Source organism: Kogia breviceps, chromosome 6, assembly GCF_026419965.1.
Source record: "Kogia breviceps isolate mKogBre1 chromosome 6, mKogBre1 haplotype 1, whole genome shotgun sequence".
NCBI lineage: Eukaryota > Metazoa > Chordata > Mammalia > Artiodactyla > Physeteridae > Kogia > Kogia breviceps.
Window position 1 is genome coordinate 45406549 of NC_081315.1, and position 23991 is coordinate 45430539.

Here is a 23991-nt window from a genome sequence, read left to right on the forward strand (position 1 = left end):
AAATATATAATTTTGTAATATTTATTTATCAAAAGCAGTAAATATAATTACATAAGAAAACAGCTTGTTGAAGACAACTTTTTCATGATAGGTGTGAGCAATTTATCTCCTTCCCATGCTTTTTCTTTATCTAATGGTTTCCATTTGCTGCATATCAGAATCTCCTAGGGAGCTTTTATAAACCACTGCCCTCACCCCTTATCCCTGGATTGTGATTCTAGTGTGCAGTTCAGGGTTGAGAACCAAGACTATTCATGAATGAAGGGCTTGGAAGAGGCACATTAATAACTGGTGCTTCCTACTCTTTCTGAAAATAAAAGATGTCCCATTGGTTAAAGACCAAATGCCAAAGTGAAATATTATATTCTTTTAATGCAAGGAAATGTGCCAGAAATTTCATAATGCATTAGGCAGAATGTCTCCATTTAGTTATAAATACTTTAATAACTTTGTATTACATCTCTGGTACAGTTTTGCAACTCGTTTTATGGTAATGGCATTACTTGACATTATATTGGTTATTTAACAACCCATTACCTTGTTTTTCTCAGATTTCATGTTTAATAAAAAGGTAGTTTGGACCTCAGCATCCATAACATTACTCATTAAAAAAACACTATAGTATTTACTTGAGGTAGGGAGTTGTTTTTATTTTGTGGTGTATTTAATTTCTTTTCTTTAGGATGCTTTTCAGTATTTTTCCATACTTGGATTAACTTTCAATAAGAATATAGAAGCAAGAAGGAGATTTATGTTGACTTTTTGGGTGAATAAAATCATCCTTGACTTCATTATGGATTTGATATTATTTACTTTCAAATATAAAATTCTGTTTTTCTTAGACCCCAGGAATGCTGAAGTCATATGCTCATTAAATATTAAGCACTTACTGTGTGTAATTTTGGCCATCAGATTCCTTACTATATTTAAAGAATAAAGATTAGAGGTTTGAAGGCTAATATTTCCAGGCAATTTACATTTTGTTAAGGAAATCATTTGTTTTAGAAATGATTTTTTTTTTTGTATAGATTGGTAAAAAAGAGGGAAACATAAATTAATCTTAAGTGTTTCTACCAGGAAAACTCACCCATTTTCTCAGATTTGAAACCAATCTTACTTTCCAATTTGAAATTGGATTAGTTTCACTATATATTTGGTCCACCATACCATACCTACCTAGTTCCATTGGTCTGACATGAGAAACCAAAAGTAAAGGATTTCCTGGGATGTCTTCCTTGTCTACTGATGTAACTGACATTTTGCCTGGAAAGAGAGAATTCCTTTTAGAAGTAAGTACGAAGGAAAATTAAAATTGGATTATAACTGATAGTGCTAATAGTTTGAGTTGAATTTGTTCATATTCATGAAGGATTATAGATTTAGGGTAGATGCTTTTTGTAATTGTGGTATAATATGGTTTAACTATGTCCATAAAGATAAATCTAATTTCTTCCATCACATTGACATTTTGAACTTCCACTGGAATTGTTTGCTTATTTTATAAGTTTCTAGAGATCGTTGTAGTTAGTTTTCAAATTAAATTACGTCTTTAAAATGAGGTATTTTCTTTTTTGTGTTTTAGGTGCTTTAACATAGTCGGCCCTTTAAGTGATACTGGTATTGTGAAAGAGAAATCCTGCAATGAGATAATCAGAAAATCTTGTTTTATTGGCATATATGGTCAAATAGCTGAGTTTGTATGTATCTTATGTAACTAGTTGATTGATACATACTAAACTTTCCAGAAATTAATCTAAGTTTTGCTTAAATGGACCAAGGAATGTACCATTTAAAAGAACCATGCCAGCCTTGAAAAATGAAGACATCCCTCCTTGATCTCCTTATATCATTTCCACATGTTTTTCTAATTTTGTTTTACTGAGTAACAGAAATAGCATTATATTTTACATTTGGAGATCAAATGTTAGGTATGATTTTGATGGTGTAAACATTCATTTTAAAATCACTATTCACCATTATAATTACAAGGCATTCCATTAAAGAATAAGAAAATGAATGCTGTTTATCATCTTAAACATTATACTGGGGATTCTTTTTTTTTTTTTTTTTTTTTTTGGTATGCGGGCCTCTCACTGTTGTGGCCTCTCCCGTTGCGGAGCACAGGCTCCGGACGTGCAGGCCTAGCGGCCATGGCTCACGGGCTTAGTTGCTCTGCGGCATGTGGGATCTTCCCGGACCAGGGCACGAACCCGTGTCTCCTGTATTGGCAGGCGGATTCTCAACCACTGCGCCACCAGGGAAGCCTATACTGGGGATTCTTATATTTAAAAAAACAAGTGAAAAATAAGGGAAGTATCAGTGTTTTCAAATGGCATAATTATATAAATTTAAAACTCAAAATAAAAATTGTCAGTTTTTAAATCAAGTTTCATAATTATGAGGCTAAATTGCAGTTAGGGAATATTTTGGATTTAGTTGGGATTATGGGAAATAAAAATCTTAAATTGGGCGGAGCGGCTGGGCCCGTGAGCCACGGCCGCTGAGCCTGTGCGAGGCCACAACAGTGAGCGGCCCACGTACCGCAAAAAAAAAAAAAAAAAAAAATCTGAAGTTACATAAGAATTCTCTTTAGAGAGAAGAACAAAAGCTATTAATATCCCCAGGTAATTTAACAGCTGAGCTTGATGAGAACAGCAAGGAAAGGTAGGGTTTGCTATTCTGTTATCTGCTTTAGGGTCTACTTTTGTTTACTGAAAAGGTCCTGGAGCTGAACATACAGGTGGGGGGAAAAAAAGAAAAGCTCTCTCCCCAACTTCTTCAGGGGATTTCTCTTTTTTTCCCTTAGGTTGGTCATTCCTAGCATGAATCCCAAAATTGTATGTAGGGGCCCCATGACATGGAGATTTTAAACTGAAACTCTTAAGTCATTATTCCTAATGCATTTGTATATAGGAAGAGGAGGGAAAGAGAGCGGAAACTTTCTTTCAGGGAAGGAATATGATTTGGCCGCAGTTGGCCAAAGGTATTCTGAGGTTGAGGATAATTATGATTTCCGGAACATGAAGCGTCTTAGAATTTGTATTTGGGTCTTTTGCCAAGGCTCAGTCAGACTACCTGCTGGCTAACAGAGGGGACCAGATCCTCTGTCCTTACCCCTTGGGTTAATGAGGTTGATGCCAACAGTAGAAAAGGCACATTCATTTCCTTCCCTTCCTCTTTTTACCCTACACCAATAAAAATTTTGCTGCTTCCACCAAAAACACCAGAAGACATTATAAATGAATTAGACCTGGAGAAAGGAGAGCTTTCTAAGCCTTAGAAAAGAAAATATGTGACTATGTTAAAACTTTCAACTTTTGTGGGTCTAATAAAAATCAGCCAAACTTTTAAGGCCAAAGAGGTCATGCAGATTTTTCGAAAACCTCAACTGACATGAACAATTTGTAAAACTGAATAAATATGTAGGAAAATGTTCCACAGCACTAGTAATTAAACAAATGCAAAGTAAAAGTTATTTATTGCATACACTGTTGTACTCGGTTCTTTATTAAATTAGCATACTCCATTATTTATTAAATTAGCAAAGTCTCTCCCCCTTTCAACCTCACTCCATAATCTTACTTGACAGGGTTCTATAAAAGGGACAGTCTCATTATTAAATTACAATTCTTTTGGAAAGCAGTTATTTTAGCAATATGTTTCCAAGTAATTATACCCCCCCCACCAGAAATTGAATTCTGATAGTCTATCCTAAAGTAATAATTTTAAGTATGGACAAAAGATAATTTATTGTAGGGAATTCCCTGGCGGTCCAGTGTTTAGGACGTGGCGCTTTCACTGCTGGGGCCCAGGTTCAATCCCTGGTCAGGGAACTAAGATCCCGGAAGTCGTGTGGTGTGGCCAAAAAAAAAGGTAATCGATTGCAGCATCCGTTATATAAGGGGGCAAAGACCCAAACTCTGGTATATGCACTCAGTTAAATATTATTGCACCATTAAGTAACATTTAAGCCTAAATTTTGGTCAATTCTGGGTATAATTTAAAGATTATTTTAAATGTAAACAAAATGCTAATTTTTTTGTAACTTTATAATTTTAAAAATTGTATAAAAACAGTCAGTGGCATTGTGGAAGATAATGTGAGAAGGGGCTGAAAACTAAGTAGGCCAGTTAAGAGGTTATCCTAATATTCCATGAGATGATGAAGTTCTGGATGGTGGTAATGAAAATGGAGCCGAGAGATAAATTTATGAAACAGGTCAGTAGATTTTTTTTTAAGGACTTAGTGACTGACAAAAAATCAAGGTTGTCTCAAACATTTCTATTTAAGTGACCAGAAATACAGTGATAGTAAGGTGGAAGCAATTTGTAGGAGGATCAGTTTTTTTTTTGTTTTTTTTTTTGCGGTATGCGGGCCTCTCACTGTTGTGGCCTCTCCCGTTGCGGAGCACAGGCTCCGGACGCACAGGCTCAGCGGCCATAGCTCACGGGCTTAGTTGCTCCGCGGCACGTGGGATCTTCCCGGACCAGGGCACGAACCCGTGTCTCCTGCATCGGCAGGCGGATTCTCAACCACTGCGCCACCAGGGAAGCCCAGGAGGATCAGTTTTGATGGAGGAAGAGAGTTGGTTTTAGAACTGGGTGTTTGACATACCCTAAATATACATGGTTAAGGTGTATTGTGGGCCCTCCGCTTATGAGTGAAATGGGGAGTTTGGAGCCATGCAAGTAGCTGAAAGGGCTAGAAGATCCCATTAAGAAGTGGCGATATTAGCATCACATCTTCATTACACCAACCTGTGGTTAAATCAAGGCCTTTCAGAAGCTCAGTGAGTGATTTAACTTAGTGTTAATCAATACTTAAAGCATTTAGATGATGACGAGTGCAGAGTGATTAACTGAATAAAATAATATAATTACTGTTTAACTTGGTAATGACTGCAAAGCTTTCTCAGAATTTGGTTTGGTATTAGAAGTGTAAAGGCAGTAATTTGCGTGGATTTTTTACCAAAGGATTTTATTATTGAGCTTTAAACACGAAGTTCAGATAACCCAAGTTAACTCAACTGTAATCTCTCATCTTTAACCCCCCTTCTTATTTGGTACATTTATTATACCACTTACCACTTTCTTTTGGGTTACATTTATTCACAGTTCCCTCCTTTCTGTGGTTACATCCATGAATGCATGTAACTCACTGCTTTGCACACGGTGTACACAGACAGTAGGTATTAAACAGATTTTGAATTGAATTGAACAACTCTTCTTAAAAATAGCTACTCTAAGATTTTGGCCATGGGAGAAATCTCAACTGCCATTGATTTTTCCCAATTTGCCTAGTGATGCGTTCTGCTTCCGCAGTGAGCAAGCCCTGTGTAAATAGTGTTGGGTTTAACAACACAGCAGCTCAAGAACCTTGTTTTAATAAGGCATATATTACTTGGCAGATATTGTATTTTTTGCAGATTAAAGGTTGGTGGCAACCCTGTGTCAAGCAAGCCTGTTAGTGCCATTTTTCCAATAGCATGCTCGTTTTGGGTCTCTGTCACATTTTGGTAACTCTCAAGATATTTCAAACTATTTAATTTTATTATGGTGATCTGTGATCAGTGATCTTTGATGTTACTGCTACAACTCACTGAAAGCTAAAATGATGGTTAGCATTTTTTTAGCAATGAAGTATTTTTTAATTAAGGTATATACATTGGTTTTTTTTTTTATACCTAATGCTGTTACACATTTAATAGACTACAGTGTAGTGTAAACATACTGTATATGCACTGTGAAACCAAAAAGTTTGTGTGACTCGCTTTGTTGGGATATTTGCTTTATTGCAGAGGTCTAGAGCTGAACCCACAATATCCCTGAGATATGCCAGTATTTAAATCATTTAAGCATAAATCATTTAATCTATCAAATCTATTTGTTTTACTTACTGTTAAAATGGAGATGTTCTTCCAAACAAGTAATGAAGTTCTTTATCAGTTACTAGTATTTTAGTGCTTTTATTTATAAATTTAGGAAAATGGGAACATAATATAGAGCAGAAAGTTCTGTCTTATTTGGAGCTGTGGGAAAACAACAGTTGAGCAATATTTTTTTTTCACGACTCTTATAAAATTAAGACTTAAAATACTTTCAGAACCCAATCCATTTTCCAAAAACTGCATCAACATGGGTAAGGAGCAGTTGGCACTAGCAGTTGGTGTCATTTTAACGTGTTTTTTCTGTATTTTACAGATTTTTTAAATGGTTGGCATTATACTCTTTTTTTGAAATTAATTTTTACCTTGTGCAAAATAGCATATACATAACAGGTCAGTTATTTTTCTCAATCTTGATATTTCAGGCTCTATTTATCATATGGACTCAAGTCTGGTTCTTTTACAGTTTGTTAGGTAAAAACAAAAGAATGGTACTTTTTCTTTTTACCTTCAATGATCTCTGGGGCTGTACTTTGGCTCAGCGTTGCCAGGCACCTGTCATTTGCATCTTCCTCTGTTAATTGTGTGGCAGGTTCATACTGCAGGATCGCATCCAAATCATGGAAGAACTTCATAGTTTTAGAGCTGTCTCCAGAGTTGTGGGCATATTTAACTGTTCTGTATTCATATTTGAGATTTTTGTACTTTGCCCGGCACTGTTTCCAATCTCTGTATACTCCTAGTGCTTGCAGCCTTTTAGCAATGTAGATAAATATTCCTTTATTTCTCAGTGTTCCATAAAGTTGTTTTCGTATATTTTTTTCTGCCCAGATACTTAGCAAAGCTTTAACCTCTTCCTCAGTCCAGTGCTTTCCTGCTCCACTCTCCATGTTGAAAGTGACCTGGAAATGATTCACTATTTCTAGCCAAGGTTTTGTTTCCTAGGAAACCAGACGGCTGGTTGTCAATAAGCTCTGAATAGCTGAAAGGATCTAGTTTAACTGGTTCAAGCTGCCTGAGGGGAGTAACTTGAGAAACTGCCAAATAAGCAGGCTTTGTGATTAAAGAAGCCTGGACCTAAATGATTCCTAATGTTATTCATTTCAGCTTTAAAGGAAAAATTACCCTTGAGATGAAAGGGAAAGAAAACTTTTTTTGTGTTTATTTCTAGCTTATTATATGATTGTTGATTTTTTGTTTGTTTGTTTTGGAAATGGTTGGCAGAGGTTCTTTCTGCCCTAAGGTTTATGGCTAACATTTTTATTTCTCCTCTGGTATGAATCACTTAGTCTTTGAACATTGGTTAACTACAAACCACATCATTTCACTAAATAAATAAATCCTAAGTCACAAATTATTCATTTATATAGGATGTATAGTATTATGCATGTCTGTTTTCAGCATAATAGTTCATAGTATTTAAAGCATTGGTAATTTAGTAAAATCACTTCAATTTAAATTTTTTAGATTTTTACTTTGCAAGTACATTTAATATTGTAGTTTTTCTTGTCATTAAAATGTCTAAACAATTACAATTTTGGAAAAGATCCTTTTTACCAAATAAATCATGTATTGGTTGTTAATGTATACATACATATTATGGTAGAGATTTACTTTTTATTTCTACCCTGATAAATATTCTTTGGGAAAAAAATTTGTTAATAAACATCTAGTATTTATAGCACTTGTTCAGAACTATCAAAAATTGTTGAGCACTTTGAACCTTTATTGTATCTTTTGAGTTTGTACTCCACTGTGGTGCAGATCCTCTAAGTCTTAACGAACGTGTTACCCTACCTAGCTAGGAAGCCTAGCTTCTGGCTTTCTTTGTATCATCACCTAAATATACTAATGCAGGAAATGAGATACAGAGTGCCTTATCAGCTTGGGGTTTTTTGAAGTAGCATTTATTTTCTGAAGACAAAAGTGATAGATATTTGACAGAAAAAATTTGATGAGTGCAGAAAGCAAAACAAAACCAAAAAAATGAATTTTGTTCATAATTCCAGTACCACAAGCATTTTACCTGCTATTTTATTTGGAGCTTTTTATTTATATCTACAAACTCAACCTTACTTAGAGGTCCCATAATACAGAGGTTAGGAGTACAAGTTTTGAAGTCAGATTGTCTGTTCTAATCCTGGCCGTGCCACCATTCTCTGTGTGACATTAGACAAGTTACTTCTGTTTCTTTAGTGTTGTCCTTTTCTGTAAAATGTGAATGGTCATCATAGTACCTACTTCAGAGGATGGTTTTCAAAGCCTAATAAGTTAGATCATTCATGTAAATGCTTAGGACAGTGCCTGGCATATTAGTTAGAACTCAGACAGTCTCATCTGCTGCTATTGCTAATCGTTGTCATTGTCATCATCGTGAGTGGAAGTGGCACTAGTGCTAGTAGCATTTAATGTGTTGTAAGACTGAGTTCATGGATGTTATTGAGAAAAGTATGTGTCATAAAAGTCATTAAGAAGCTTATCAATGGGGTAAATTTAACAGCTGATACCTTTTTATATTCACAGGGGTCAGGAGAGTGCTGGTATTGTGACCAGTGATGGGAATTCGATACCAACATTCAAAACACACAAGGTATTTTTAAGCATTAAAAAATGTTGAGTATAAAGGTAACAATAGCCCGAAGATAACTAGTATATAGTGGTGAGGGGAGGAACTTTGAATAAAAATCACTTGTAATTAGAAGTATAGTTAACCCTTGAACAATGCAGGTTATGGACGCTGACCTTCGTTCAGTCCAGTATCTGCATATATCTTTTGACTCCCCCAAAACTTAACCACTAATAGCCTACTGTTGACGGGAAACCGTAAATGATAACATAAACAGTTGATTAACACATATTTTGTACGTTATATGTATTATATACCGTTTTTACAATAAAGTAAGCTAGAGAAAAGAAAATATTATTAAAATCATAAAGGAGAGAAAATACATTTACAGTATAGTACTGCCTTTATCGATACAATAAGCTTATGTTGTCTTTTTACAAGATAAATTCTGTCGGTACCTATGTTAACATAGTCTTCACATCTACAGAACACTGTAGATGTTATAAGTATTACTAACACTAGACCTCATCAATGAAAAGATGTGAAAAAATTCATATTTATAGGTATAACAATTCATGCATTGGTAACAGAGAAGCAGCAATATGATTGCTTTACGGTTGCCTCGCCTATATACTAATAAATGAACCGTTATAAAATATCACTTACTTTATGCCTATGTAAGGATGGGCTATCCACTTTAATACCGGTTTTGCACATGGATGTTGTACACAATGACTACTTAGGCAATGGTGATGGTGGTGACATAAAAATGTCTCATACGGTTTTTGCTGTACAGTTACTAGATTTTCACAAGAAGACTCTCACACATGCACAACAGATAAGTTTTTTAACTGTACAGTATGTTGTTGATTCACTATTCGTTAAGTGGAAGTGGATCACCATAAACGATTTCATCCTAGTAGTCTTCACTCCTAATGAGTAGGCTGAGGAGGAGGAGGAAGAGGAGGGGTCAGTCTTGCTGTCTCAGGTGTGGAAGAGGTGGGAAGGGGAGGCAGGAGAGGCAGGTACACTGTACGTAACTTGATGGAAATATGTCGTAATTTCTGTCTGACTTTTTTGCTTTTTAAATTTATTACTCCCAGAATGTTTCTATGTGGTACCAATCGTTCCACGGTTTGCTTTAGTTTCAGTGCCTGTATCATAGAAGGGTCCATGTTGTAAAAGAAGTCCAAAAAGAGTCTTGAATAAATCGGAACCCTACTGCTGGAGTGTCAGTTTATTTCTGGCACTGCTTCTTCTGTGTCTTATTCCTCATCATCTGGCACTGGTTCGAAAGCAGTCATCTCCACCAAGTCATCTTCTGTTAATTCCTCTGGTATGGTGACTGTTAGCTCTTGAATTTCTCCAGGATCCCTATCTTCACCTTCATCTCCCACCATTTTTATTTATTTATTTATATTTTTAATTTTTTTGCCATATCCACAATCTCTTTCATGATTTCTTTGAATGGTTCTGTCGTAAATCCTATGAAGTCATGCACAACATCTGGACAGTTTTCTCCAGCAGGAATTTATTGTTTCAGGCCTGACAGCTTTTCCAGCTTTTTCTATAACAACCGCGGCATCTTCAGTGGTGTAATACTTCCAGGCTTTTATGATGTTCTTTCAATTGGGTTTGTCTTCCATGGCATAGACAGTCCTCTCCATAGAGTACCTTGTGTAATGAGCCTTGAAGGTCCTTATGATCCCCTGATAGGGAGGCTGAATTAGAGATATGTTTGGGGGCAGGCACACCACTTTGACCACTTGGGTCTGATCGTGTTGAGCTCATGGAGTTCTGGATGGCAGGGGCATTGTCCAATATCAAAAAAACTTTAAAAGGCAGTCCCTTACTAGCAAGGTACTTCCTGACTTCAGGGATAAAGCATTGATGGAATCAGTCCAGAAAAAGTGTTCTTGTTGTGCAGGCTTTCTTGTTGTACAGCCATGAGTTAAAAGACTAGCAGCAGGACTTCCTTGGTGGTGCAGTAGTTAAGAATCCGCCTGCCGACGCAGGGGACATGGGTTCGTGCCCCGGTCCGGAAAGATCCCACATGACACGGAGCGGCTGGGCCCGTGAGCCATGGCCGCTGAGCCTGCGCGTCCGGAGCCTGTGCTCCACAGCGGGAGAGGCCACAACAGTGAGAGGCCCGCGTACCACCAAAAAAAAAAAAAAAAAGAAAAAAAAAAGAATACGCCTGTCAATGCAGGGGACATGGGTTCAAGCGGTGGTCCAGGAAGATCCCACATGCCGCGGAGCAACTAAGCCCATGCACCACAACTACTGAGCCTGCGCTCTAGAGCCTGTGAGCCACAACTAGTGAGCCGGCATGCCACAACTACTGAAGCTCGCACGCCTAAAGCCCGTGCACCACAACAAGAGAAGCCACCGCAATGAGAAGCCTGCGCAACGCAACGAAGAGTAACCCCTGTACGCCACAACTAGAGAAAGCCTGTGCGCAGCAACAAAGACCCAATGCAGCCAAAAATAAATAAATAAATAAATAAATATATTTTTTTTTAAAAAAAAAAGACTAGCAGCTGCTGTTTATCTTTTCCTCTCAAGGCTCGGGGGTTAGCAGCTTTATAGATAAGGGCAGTCCTGATCCTAAACCCGACTGCATTTGCGCAAAACAGGAGAGTTAGCTTATCCCTTACTGCTTTAAATCCTGGTGCTTGCATTGCTTCACTTCCTTTCTGATAAATGTCCTTTGTGGTATTTTATTTCCCACAATAGGGCACTTTTGCGTTAAAACCTGTTGTTTTTTGTGTTAAAAACCTGTTCAGGGGCTTCCCTGGTGGCGCAGTGGTTGAGAATCCGCCTGCCGATGCAGGAGACACGGGTTCGTGCCCTGGTCCGGGAAGATCCCACATGCCGCGGAGCAACTAAGCCCGTGAGCCATGGCCGCCAGGCCTGCGCGTCCGGAGCCTGTGCTCCGCAACGGGAGAGGCCACAACAGTGAGAGGCCCGCATACCGCAAAAAAAAAAAAAAAAAAAAAAACCTGTTCAGGCAGATATCCTTTCTCGTCAGTGATTTTCTTAATGCTGTCTGGGAACTTGCCTGCTGCCCCTTGGTCTGCAGAAGTCACTTTTCCTGTTATCTTGACATTTTTTACGCTAAATCTCTTCCTAAAAGTATCCAGCCATCTTTTCCTGGCATTTAATTCTGCAGCTTTAGATCCTTCACCTTCCTTTTGCATTGCCATCATAAAATGACTTCACTTTTTCTCGAATCATATTAGATAGGTATGCCTTTCTTATAGCAATCATGCACCCACATGAAAGCTGCATTTTCAATATGAGATAAAAGGGTATTTCACAAAAAGTGCAAGATTTTTTTGCCTGCTGGTATAGCTGCAGCAACGGCTTCACATATTTCCTTTTCTTTTTTTTACAATGGTCTTTATGCTGGATTCATTTATCTTGAAATGGTGGAGCAGCCGCAGCTGCAGACCTCAATCTACAGTAGACATCAAGCAATTCAACTTTTTCTTGTAAAGTCGTGACTGCTTCTTGGGAGCACTTTCAGCATCACTAGTGGCACTTTGAATGGGTCCCACGGTGTTACTCAAGGTTTACGGTATTGCAGTAAACACGAAGAAAAATACGCAGGAACTGGGAGAGGAGACTTTTTACTGCAATAGGCAACTTGAGGTAGAGATGAAGGGCTCACCCGGAGAGGACTAGTGTCACATGCATTTTAAGTGGGTACTTGCAGCACTTGAGCTCCCTGCAATATTAACAGGAGGTGGCTCAGAAATTATTACAGTATTACAGTACAGACTACAGTTCATTTTATGCAGTTATGATGTAATACTTCACCTTTATGTTTGTTTACATTTCTCGAAACAGCAAATAGCACAGTTTATGGTTTGTGTTTGTTGTGTGCATAAGTTTTGACAAATGTTAACATTTTATAATAGGATTGTGTATATTTTGTGGTAGTAAATGATAAAATAGACTAGTATCTACATATATTTTATTCATGACATACCCATCTTTTTCTTAATTTTTTTCAGTTACTCTAGGCTACACGGTTCGTCTGCCAAGTATTTTTAAATTGTTGCAAATCTCCAAAAAAATGTTCTGATATATTTATTGAAAAAATTCCATGAAAAAGTGGACCTGTGCAGTCCAAGCCTATATTGTTCAAGGGTCAACCATTTCTATTTTTATTTCTCTCCCAGTGATGATTTGCTAGACTGACTCAGACAAGTCATTTATTTGAATACTTTAACATGCTTTAATTTAAAATTACAAATAATTTAGTTTATTGTATTTGACAAATGTTAACGCTTAGTGCATCTGTTCTTCAATGTTTTATCAAAAAGTATCTTATGAAACAAGCACTTCAACATTGTGACTACATTAAATACCACTGAATTTTTCACTTTAAAATGGTTAATTTTATGTTATGTGAATTTCACCGCAAATATATATCTTAATGCATCACAGTTCTTACAATTAGGTTAGTCCCCTCCACTTTTTTTAAGATTAAAATTCTGAAGCACAAAGAAATTAAGTGAACTGCATTTTCTAATTTGGGATTATCTGAGCAAAGGCATATAAAAGTGCTACTAGTGTTTTTTTTTCCCTAAAATGAGCTCTTACTTTGACTTTGCAAGGGAATGGGTCTTGTAAATCACGTCTTTACTGAAGACAATTTGAAGAAATTATATACTTCAAATCTTGGAATTGGACACACGAGGTACGCCACTACAGGAAACTGTGAATTAGAAAATTGCCAGCCCTTTGTTGTTGAAACACTTCATGGGAAAATAGCTGTGGCACATAATGGAGAATTGGTAAATGCTGCTCGCTTAAGGAAAAAGGTAAGGTTTTTTTAATGCATTTTCATGATTGTAATAAATTACTGAAAAGAAGTTATTGAGGAGCTTGGAAAAGGGTATTACCCCATTGTTGCTACCTGTTATCTAACTGCAAAGAACAACTGTATCAGAATTAGCTGGAGTACTTGTTATAAATACAAATTCTAAGAGATTCCCCCCCAGAGTCTGGGGAGGGGCCGGTTGCTGAGTCTGCATTTTAATATGCTCCTAAGATGATTCTGATGCACTGCTTTGGAGTTGAGATTTGGAAAATTGATTTAAGTATTCTCAGAACTTTGTCCTGCCCTCTTCTTAGCCTCTGGCATCGTCATTACAATAATACAGTTTTTTTTGCTCCGATATGAAAAAATTTTTTTTATTCAGACAATTAAAAAAATATAAATATGAAGTAAAAATTATTTAAAAACTCACTATTTAGAGGTACCACTGGAAGATCCATTCTAAACAATCCCCAGGTCATTATTTTTCGCCTAACCCCTTACCCAGATGCTAGACTTCACCTCCACACATTTCGCTGCGTCAGGGATGATCAGTGAGCATGGGTAGCCACCATCACCACCACCAAAAAACCTGAGTTGAGAGTCTGCACTGCAGTATGCCACTCTTACAGGAATATGTCCTATCTGTCAAGAGTGTCGAGGGCTGAAAAAGTTAGAACCATAATCCCAAACCTTCATGCCTTCTCCGTCCCCCTCTTCCAGCCACCCACTGCAGGTCTACATTCCATCAAACTTATTTTCAAAAGCTTTCCTGTATACCTCCTAAAGCACTTTTTTTTTTTTTTCCTTTTTTTCCTGTTTGAAAAGCTTCAGAGACTTCCCATTGCCTCCAGCAGTGGTTCTCCGTTATTATGCATACATACCTGCCATTGGTAGGATGCAGGATTCCCTAACTAATCATCTACACGATGCCTGATCTCTTCCTGTGATGGCAGGCTATTGGGTGAGGCGTGAGTTAAAGCTTCCCCTCTAATGATTGCAACTTTTCTCCTTTCCAAATAGCTTCTGCGTCACGGTATTGGTCTGTCAACAAGTTCTGATAGCGAAATGATCACCCAGTTACTGGCGTATACCCCTCCTCAGGAACAAGATGACACCCCAGACTGGGTGGCAAGGTAATGGTAAAAGTAGGCTGAGTGTGCAGCTCTGGTAATGAGAACTTGGTCTTGTATGTGTTTGTAACTAAAATTATTCATTCAATTATTTAATTGATTCCAGGATTAAAAACTTAATGAAGGAAGCACCCACGGCATACTCTCTGATTATAATGCACAGAGATGTGATTTATGCAGTACGAGATCCTTATGGAAATCGTCCTCTGTGCATTGGTCGTCTTATTCCTGTATCTGATATAAATGATAAAGGTAATGAACTTCAAAAGAAATATAATTTTATAATGCTTTCCCAAGTCATTGTCCTACTATTGGCACACCCTGAAATCTTTAGGTATAAGGAACTTATTGAGTGAAAGCTAGGTAAAAAAGAAAAAAATGGCACTTAGTTTTCAAAGTACATTTCCTTGAGTATTTCTGAGCTGAGCCATTTTTAATATATTTAATGGACACTCTTCTGTTTTGTCCTGTCTGAGTGGCCTATTCATATCCTTTGCCCACCTTTTTCATTTGTGCAGTATGGTTTCAGCGATTTTCTTTTTGACCTATCAGATGTCTTATTCAAGCCATTAAACCATATTGTTTGACGGAATCTTGGGATTATTAATTTTCTCTTTGGTTCTAGTCAAATGAGGAACCAAATGCTCTTAAAGTCATGGTAATGGATATTCTGTGAGCTCTTTTGCTTATCTATTTGGTGTTTAACTGTCCTCTTGAAATACATAGCCTCTTTTAAAATTTCTTGAATTCAGTAACTGAATCGATTGTCTTGTGATTTACAGAAAAAAAATCTTCAGAAACAGAAGGATGGGTGGTGTCTTCAGAATCATGTAGCTTTTTATCTATTGGCGCAAGGTAAGTTTTATCTCACTCAGCACATCAACTTTTTCCACATCAATAAAAAAAATTTTTTTTGTTTCTGATGTCTGAAAGAATACATGTTTATAAACGCAGTTCCTTTTGTACATTGTGCTCAGCAGTTGCACTGACATTAATGTCCCAGTAATACCTTCTAATCCTGGAACTGGCATCCTGTTTTCAAAATACCATGAGACTTATTTCAGAAAGGAAGAATCTCCTCAACAAGTAATAGTTATGAGCAAAAAATTTAAGCCAGGATAAAAATGTTCTCTTTAGCCTTCATGCTTTTAAAAATCAATAAAATATAGGGCTTTTAATTTTTTAAATTCTAAATTTGAATTTAGGGGTAACAGATTTATGGAAATTACTGCTGGAGGAATACCATTTTTCTTTTTTTAAAATAAATTTATTTATTTATTTGTTTTTATTTTTGGCTGCATTGGGTCTTTGTTGCTGTGTGGGGGCTTTCTCTGGTTGCAGCGAGCAGGGGCTACTCTTCGTTGCAGTGCGCGGGCTTCTCATTGTCATGGCTTGGCTTGTCGGGGAGTACGGGCTCTAGGTGAGGGCTTCAGTAGTTGTGACTCACGGTCTCTAGAGCGCAGGCTCAGTAGTTGTGGCGCCACGGGCTTAGTTGCTCCGCAGCATGTGGGATCTTCCCGGGCCAGGGATCAAACCCATGTCCCCTGCATTGGCAGGCAGATTCTTAACCACGGTGCCACCAGGGAAGCCCAGGAATACTATTTTTTAATTTTTTAAGCCAATAGACTTTATATTAAATTGAGTCATTTTTCCTTTATAAGGGAAGGGACTCTGTGTGCTTTATAATAGATAATTTGCCTTAATTTGACTGGTTTATTTATAGTCTTCTTTAATATTGTTTCCCAAGATATTACCGTGAAATCTTGCCTGGAGAAATTGTGGAAATATCCAGACATAATGTCCAAACTCTTGATATTATACCAAGGTCTGAAGGAAACCCAATGGCTTTCTGTATCTTTGAATATGTTTATTTTGCAAGACCAGATAGTATATTTGAAGGTAAGTAAAATTATCTCTAACGATTGATATAAATCTATTTACCTCATTGAAACATGGCAATTCTTTGGCCCAAAGGCTTACCTGGCTCTTTGAAGGCACATAGTTATATGTTGCGAATTTTGGGACTGAGCTTACAAGTCATAAGATCACAGTTTTTCCTTTTCATCTGACTCTTGGATTTTGTTTTCCTTTTAGGAGTAAGGATTATGATTTTCAGATATGTATTAAGGTTAATTCTTTTTTTAAAGAGTGAATTCCCCCGGTTTATGTGTTTCCACTTTAGTGCTTTTTTGTCTTGCTTTTCTTTTTCAATTAGTTAATTAATTTATTTTTGGCTGTATTGAGTCTTCATTGCTGCACGCTCAATTCTACAGAGTTCTAACAAGCTAGTTTCTTAGAATAGTGATATTATGCTGTGCTATATTATACTAAGTAAAAATTTATTTCCTTTTCCAAACATTCCAGACCAAATGGTTTACACAGTAAGATACCGTTGTGGTCTGCAGCTGGCAATTGAAGCCCCTGTGGATGCGGATTTAGTTAGCACTGTCCCGGAATCTGCTACACCTGCTGCCCTTGGTTACGCAGCAAAGGTATTTTCTCTTAATTAACACACAGTGAATTGCTCATTTAGCACTGAGATTAGAAATCCATGTTTATAAAGAGAAACTCATCAATTTATCGTAAGGAAAAAGAAAGTGTTGGTTCTTTTGCAAGAGTTGCTTATTTTCCAGCCTTTTCATTCAGTGGCACTATTTTTTTTTTTTCAGTACGTGGGCCTCTCACTGTTGTGGTTTCTCCCGTTGCGGAGCACAGGCTCCGGACGCGCAGGCTCAGCGGCCATGGCTCACGGGCCCAGCCGCTCCGCGGCATGTGGGATCTTCCCGGACCGGGGCATGAACCCGTGTCCCCTGCATTGGCAGGTGGACTCTCAACCACTGCGCCACCAGGGAAGCCCAGTGGCACTATTTTTTAATGGGTCCACAAAAAGTTTACCCAAAGACTAGGAAAACGATCCCCTTCATTAAAAAAAAATAATGTCATGACTATATATAGAGTTTGGTGGTAATATTTGCTTATTATTAAGTACCCTCATAAGCTGCTGGTGTATTTATTCCCTACTGAGTGTGGGTGATAATAAAGTTGTTTATGTTAATTTTGTATAATGTTCTTAGTACTATGCTTAATTTCATTTTTCATAACCAGGTAGAATATGTAATTATAGTGATCCTGGTGTATAATACCCAACATTCACTACGTTGGAAAGTTTAGTTTGTGAATTTTTAAAAGAAATAATATGCATACATTTTAGAGAAGTATTACCTTGTTAGATGGATAAGTCACCTCCTGTCCCTCAGAAAGTATCTCCTTAGCCTACTGGTTTTAATTCATTTCCTGCTGACAATTTTTAAATATGTGAATTTTTCTGACAGTGATTTATTCTTTGTCATGTGTTCACATGTTTTTTTCCAAGATAGAGAAATAATATGTTTAGGAAAGAAGCATTACAAATTCTAGCAAAATGAACTGTTTTTCCTACTAAGTAGAGGACTTTCAATAATTTTTCTTTTTGCCTTTTCTTCCCTACAGTTTAAATAGTGAAGGAAAATTATAATCTGATGATGGAGAGCTCAGAATAACAACCACATTTAAAATTTTTTACGTAGATGTTATAATGGAAGCATGACCTAGAGAAAACAAAACCCTAGAGTTATCTGTATGTGTGCTGCTCATTGTCCTTTTATTCCTTCTCTGTCAGTGTGGGCTTCCATATGTGGAGGTGCTATGTAAGAACCGGTATGTAGGAAGAACATTCATTCAGCCAAACATGAGGTTAAGACAACTTGGTGTTGCGAAAAAATTTGGAGTATTGTCGGACAACTTTAAAGGCAAAAGAATTGTTCTTGTAGATGATTCAATTGTGAGAGGCAATACCATTTCACCCATAATCAAATTGCTCAAAGAATCTGGTGCAAAAGAGGTAAGTAATATTAAAACACCTATCCTAAAGCACCAATAATTACAATATGATAGCCATGAAAATTTTATGTTAAAATTTTTATAAACCTAATTTTAAAACTAACCACAAAATAGAATACTTTTAAATTTGTTGAGTATTGATTACTTTTTCTTTTTGAAGATATAGAAGCAATCCCAGTGTAATAAATTTGACACATTAGGTTATATTTTCAAATCTCAAAGCTTATTCTAACTAAATAGTTCAGTAATTCAAATTACTGAAGTGAGATGTCATTTACAGCTAATAGTTGATCAGATTTAGGAAATAAAATCTATTGTGGAGAAAATGGTATAGAAAGCAGTATGACAGTCTATTTAGAAAGCAAGTTCAGATCCATTACAATAGTAAAAAAGAATAGACACAAATAAACAAAAGAACTGGAAATAGCTCATATATCTACCAGCAGGAAATAATTTAGTAAATCGATACATCAGTATGATGAAATACGATGCAACCATTAAAAACTGTAATTATGAAGACTGCAAAACATGGGAAAATCTTTGCTGTTACAAGAAAGGTAAAAAGTAAATGTGGACACTGATTACAGCTGTGTAAATGTTCCTGACAAAAGGCAGAAAATAATGATAGATTAAAAAATAGACAAACATAGCTCTTTGTAGTAGTAGTAAGGTTTTTATTGTATCCTGGTAGATGTTATTTTTCTTTTTAAAAAGGTAAAATAAGAGGTAGGCAAAAGTGCCATTCAAGTGTTAGAAGAAAAAAATGAAGGTGGTCCTAGGAATATAATAAATGAAAAATGACAGATCAGAATTAAGAAATGTCCTTGTTAGTAGGTGACAGAATGAAACAATGGGCATCTCTGTAAAAAGAACCCTTTACAAGTGGCTAACATTTTGAAATTCTTGTTCAGGACACTTTGGAGTCTAGGACAGGGCTGCTCAAGTAGGATTCTTGGTAATGAATTAATTCTTAAAGTGGTTCTGACTGAACACTGGAGTTCTATATGTACATCACATGATTTTCTAGGGTTCTTTTCCACTTATTATAGTGAGAGAAATTTTTTAGTATGCTTTATTACCCATATGTTGTTAAAGTATTCTGTAAAACAATTTTATGTTGTATTTGTCAGTGACAGAATTTTGCATAATTGTTCTTACAGTGAATGTCAAACTAATGAATGTGTGAAATGATTTCTTTCCAAGGTACACATTCGGGTAGCTTCACCACCAATTAGATATCCATGCTTCATGGGAATAAACATACCAACAAAAGAAGAGCTTATTGCCAATAAACCAGAATTTGAGCATATCTCAGATCATCTAGGTAGGTATTACAATTTCTATAAACTTTTATCTTTATTCATTTATTAACAGAAATTCCAAGCTTGTCAATCTTTACACTTTTAATAAAAAATAGTGTTCAGTATTTATTGAAAGTAAATGTTGTATGTGTTGAGCAGATGAACAGTGAGAGAGCCTGATATGTGTGGGCACCATAGTGAATGCTGTGATGGAGAGCTAGGCTAAGGTGAGATCAGAGAAGAAGGAAGAAAGGCTTTCCTAGTAGAGAAAACTGCTAATCAGTTAAAGCCTCCCAAAGTTCAGATCAGAAGAAAAACAAAAGCAATTTCACCACAGATTCTAATAGAATAATTTGGATGTGGGTACAAATCAAAAAGTGAAAAGCTTATATAGGCTTATCTTTAATAATGAGGTCAGAAGTCTTGGAGATGGAGGTTATCCTTGATAAGACATTTGCCTTTCAAATTCAGGTGAGGTATAAACTATAAATTTCACATACATGTTCATCCATGTTTGGTACCTCCACACTGATTGTTTACAGCTGTTGTTTCTCTTGACTGGTCATGCCTGTACCTTACCAGTTAAATTTTTTTTTTGTAAATTTATTTATATTTACTTTTGGCTGTGTTGGGTCTTCATTGCTGTGTGCAGGCTTTTCTCTAGCTGCGGCGAGCGGGGGCTACTCTTCGTTGGGGTGCGCGGGCTTCTCACTGCGGTGGCTTCTCTTGTTGCAGAGCACGGGCTGTAGGCGCACGGGCTTCAGTAGTTGTGGCGCACGAGCTTAGTTGCCCTGCGGCATGTGGGATCTTCCCGGACCAGGGCTTGAACCCGTGTCCCCTGCATTGGCAGGTGGATTCTTAACCACTGTGCCACCAGGGAAGTCCCCAGTTAAATATTTTGAATGTCACCCAACTGATATATTGTGAGCACTCACTCTTTGCCAGGAACATATCTATATTATCATAATAACATCACAAAACTGCTACAATTAGGCAATATTTCCCTTATCTGATAGCTGAAAAAAAAAGGCTTAAGAAAAGTAAGTGACCTTGAGCTTAAATTTGAACCCAGATCTTCCTGACTTCAAGATTTGTTATTTAAGAAAATGACTCCTAAAGCCTTCTGAAGCCATTCTAGACTTGAATCTTCCACTGCTATTTTAAATTGTTATCCCTTAAATTGCAACTTAAAATTTAAAAAAAATAATAAAGGCCCCGAGTTTTATTGATTCTCCAGCCACCACCACCACCCCCACCTTTTTTTTTTAAGAGAGGCTAATGGAGAAAATTCCCTGGTGGTCCAGTGGTTAGGACTCCAGCTCTCACTGCCGAGGGCCCAGGTTCAGTCCCTGGTCAGGGAACTAAGATCCCACAAGCCACGCAGCCAAAAAATAAATAAATAAATTTTAAAAAATTTTTTTAAAAGAGAGAGACAGGGGCTAAAGGAGAAATATTTATTTTGGCTTATGTTTTTCTGTTTGTAACTATTCTCTGTTAAGGCAATTCTTCCTTTCCAAAGGAAGTCTCATGACCTTTTTCCCTGTCTTTCCCCCGTAGGAGCAAACAGTGTTGTATATCTGTCAGTAGAAGGACTGGTTTCATCTGTACAAGAAGGGATAACATTTAAAAAACAGAAAGTGAAAAGGCAAGATATTATGGTTCAAGAAAATGGGAATGGTCTGGAATGTTTTGAAAAGAACGGTCATTGTACAAAGGAAGATGTAATGGTTCAAGAAAATGGGAATGGTCTGGAATGTTTTGAAAAGAACGATCATTGTACAGCTTGTCTGACTGGAAAATACCCTGTGGAACTGGAATGGTAGCTGCTAGGGGCAGACACGATGTTTCAAAACACAAAGTTAGTGGAGAAGTTATAGTGGTTACACCTCCATTTACTGTTACTCGGTACAGTGTGAAATGCCACATGCTTGTGTTAATAGGTTTTGAGATTTTTTTCTGAAAAGGGTACCAAAGTGCTATGATTTCTTTAGTAATCCTAGATAAATCTTTTGGTATTATCTAGGAACTTGGATGATCCTTTCGGTTTTATTTAGTAGCTTAGTACTTTTATTTTTAGAAATCGTATACATTTAACTTCAGATCATCAACAGTAATGCAACGAATCGGTAAATTTCTGTTTAAGAGAGGATTGCCAGGCACTCTACTCTCCCACAGGTTCTTAGAGAATTTTGTGGAATGTTTGAGAGTTATGGAAATTCAGTTATGGAATATTTTCATAATTGAACCTTGCTAATTACATATAATACAACAATATGTGGTATTCTTTTTTTTCGCTCAAGCATTGGCTACCTTTTTCACGTGGTCAGAGAAGGCAGGTGGTCAGTGGCATTTGCCAGGTCCATGCTTTAAAGAGTTTGCAAGAGGTTAGACTAAGGTGTTGTGATGCAAACAGGACATGTGAGTTAAGTATAACATTTCATGCAAACCTTGAATCCATCATACCCCAAAGTTATCTAGCATCAAGAGTTCTCTTTAAAAAAAAAACAAAAAACAGAAGAAACACCTTTTTGTGCCTCACTTTCCCCACCTGTGCAATGAGGTGCTTACGTTACTAAATTAAATAACTTGCAGCAGTTATTTTGGTGGTTAGAGCCATCATTCCACCCCTCAGTTTTAAGACAGTGCATGATTATTAGCTTTTGAAATGTTGGCCATTGGTCTGCAATCGAGATTTCAAGAGGGAGACATACAGCAGTAATCTGCAACCTATCTTTGAGATGCTCTGAGAATGACTGTAAAACCATGGCTGTGCAAAAATATTTTCCTACATTTGACTAGAGAGTATGATCCATACTACTTAGTGCCCTTATAGTAGAAGCCCAGCAAGTAACCTGGTACATTTGAAGTAAAAAATAATTTTTTAGATTCTAATAAACCTTTTATCCTTAATTTGATTATATGCTTTTTTAATGAAATGCTTGATCACTTGCAGATATACTGTGTATGCAATGAGGTGATCAAGTAGAAACATTGTAGGGGCCAATTTTACGGAGCAAGGAGACAACAACTTTTTTCAATTAGCATGCTCATCTAATTCCGAGTATCAACGTTATCACTTTTTCTACTTTGTTTTATTGGGATCTAATGAATTAGATTTTTTTAAAGGTTTTTGTTTGTTTGTTTTTTAACATCTGAGATTTTAAACTTTAAAATGACTTGCCCTCAACCCTTGTTTATGTAAGCTTTTTAAAACATAAAAGTGTTTCTGTTATTACCATGATTTGGTGTACATAGTGTCCAAATCCACCTAGAATTGTAATATTTATTAATAACCATAATCTTTTGTCTTCATTTGGTATTTAGTCTCACGTGTTGTATCATGGCAGGCCAAGAGAAAATGTTGACAGCTCTTTAAGCCCATGTGCAGCGGGCAGCAGTGGGTCAGATAACCCTGTGGTGGTACCACAAGCAAACTGGCATCTGAATAAAGCCCTGGGACCATTTGTGTGTATAGCGTCTTGCCTTAAATGTATTCCTCATGGCAGCATATGGAGGAGGCAAGACCTTATGGGTCAGTTTTGAACCAGCCTTACTTACTTTGATTTTTTTTAAAAACAAGAGACTCAGGGAAAAGTACTAAACCAAAATCTCTGATTTGACTTTTGTGTTTTCCATAGTTTTTATTTTGTTTTATTGAGATGCTTTTATAAAGGAAAATGGTGCTGTGACAGTTTGGTAATTCTACAAATTTCTTACTCTTTCTCCATCATGGCCTTTTATTTCACAAGTTTCTGAAGTGTGAATTACAATTTTATACCAGTGTAATCTCAAATGTTGTTTAACTGCTTTAAATTTTTATAGGTATTGTAAAGTGCAGAGCAGATGAGAAATGTGTTTCCACAGGATCTATATTGTGAACTAAACTAAGCCTACTTTTTGTGACTTCCTTGTAATGCGTTGGTGACAAATATATGTAATGAGTACATTTAAATATGTGTGTGTACTTTTTCTAAAGAGTGACTTTTAGGTAGTGCATTATGGTGAACAGCACAGTGACAGTCACATCCAGGATCCATTCTTGGCACCAGCTAGTCATATCTTATTTCTCTGGTTCAGGAATTTCAGTAAATAGACCATCTCTTATGAACCAGGCAAAACTGCTGGCTGAGGAGGAGGGACAAATAAAGTAAATAGAAATGCAGTGCTAAGTTAAGCCCTATGTTAGTGCCAAGTTCTGTGGAAACACTAGCAAGAATAGGGAAGGTGTCACAGAAGAGGAGGCTTAGATTCCCAAACTGCGTGTGTGTGTTGGGGAGGAGTACTTTTTAAAATAAAAATAAAGTAGGTACATAAATAAACTGTGGTACATCCATACAATGGAATATTATTCAGTCCTGAGAAGAAATGAGCTGTCAAGCCATGAAAAGATGTGGAGGGAA

The 23991-nt window shown here is 36.8% G+C and overlaps 2 protein-coding genes across 4 annotated transcripts in view; one reads left to right on the forward strand and one right to left on the reverse strand.

The window, feature by feature from the left end:
* The window catches only part of PAICS (phosphoribosylaminoimidazole carboxylase and phosphoribosylaminoimidazolesuccinocarboxamide synthase), a 52868-nt gene extending 46091 nt beyond the window's left edge, over positions 1 to 6777 (reverse strand). For 2 of the 3 annotated variants that reach the window (XM_067035771.1, XM_059067756.2), the window contains exons 1-2: positions 6393 to 6777; positions 1177 to 1263 (exon numbers count right to left, since the gene is read on the reverse strand). In XM_067035771.1, coding sequence (XP_066891872.1) covers positions 1177 to 1263; positions 6393 to 6774 — 469 coding nt within the window. In that variant the 5' untranslated portion in view covers positions 6775 to 6777. The remainder of the gene's footprint in view (positions 1 to 1176; positions 1264 to 6392) is intronic. The other variant, XM_067035770.1, reaches the window with a different exon arrangement.
* The window catches only part of PPAT (phosphoribosyl pyrophosphate amidotransferase), a 38386-nt gene extending 14845 nt beyond the window's left edge, over positions 1 to 23541 (forward strand). Inside the window, exons 2-11 of the mRNA XM_059067759.2 lie at positions 8408 to 8474; positions 13076 to 13282; positions 14302 to 14414; positions 14518 to 14663; positions 15194 to 15266; positions 16159 to 16310; positions 16776 to 16903; positions 18070 to 18291; positions 19494 to 19614; positions 21149 to 23541. Of these exons, the coding sequence (XP_058923742.1) occupies positions 8408 to 8474; positions 13076 to 13282; positions 14302 to 14414; positions 14518 to 14663; positions 15194 to 15266; positions 16159 to 16310; positions 16776 to 16903; positions 18070 to 18291; positions 19494 to 19614; positions 21149 to 21414 (1495 nt within the window). The 3' untranslated portion in view covers positions 21415 to 23541. The remainder of the gene's footprint in view (positions 1 to 8407; positions 8475 to 13075; positions 13283 to 14301; positions 14415 to 14517; positions 14664 to 15193; positions 15267 to 16158; positions 16311 to 16775; positions 16904 to 18069; positions 18292 to 19493; positions 19615 to 21148) is intronic.
* Positions 23542 to 23991: the final 450 nt, after the last annotated feature.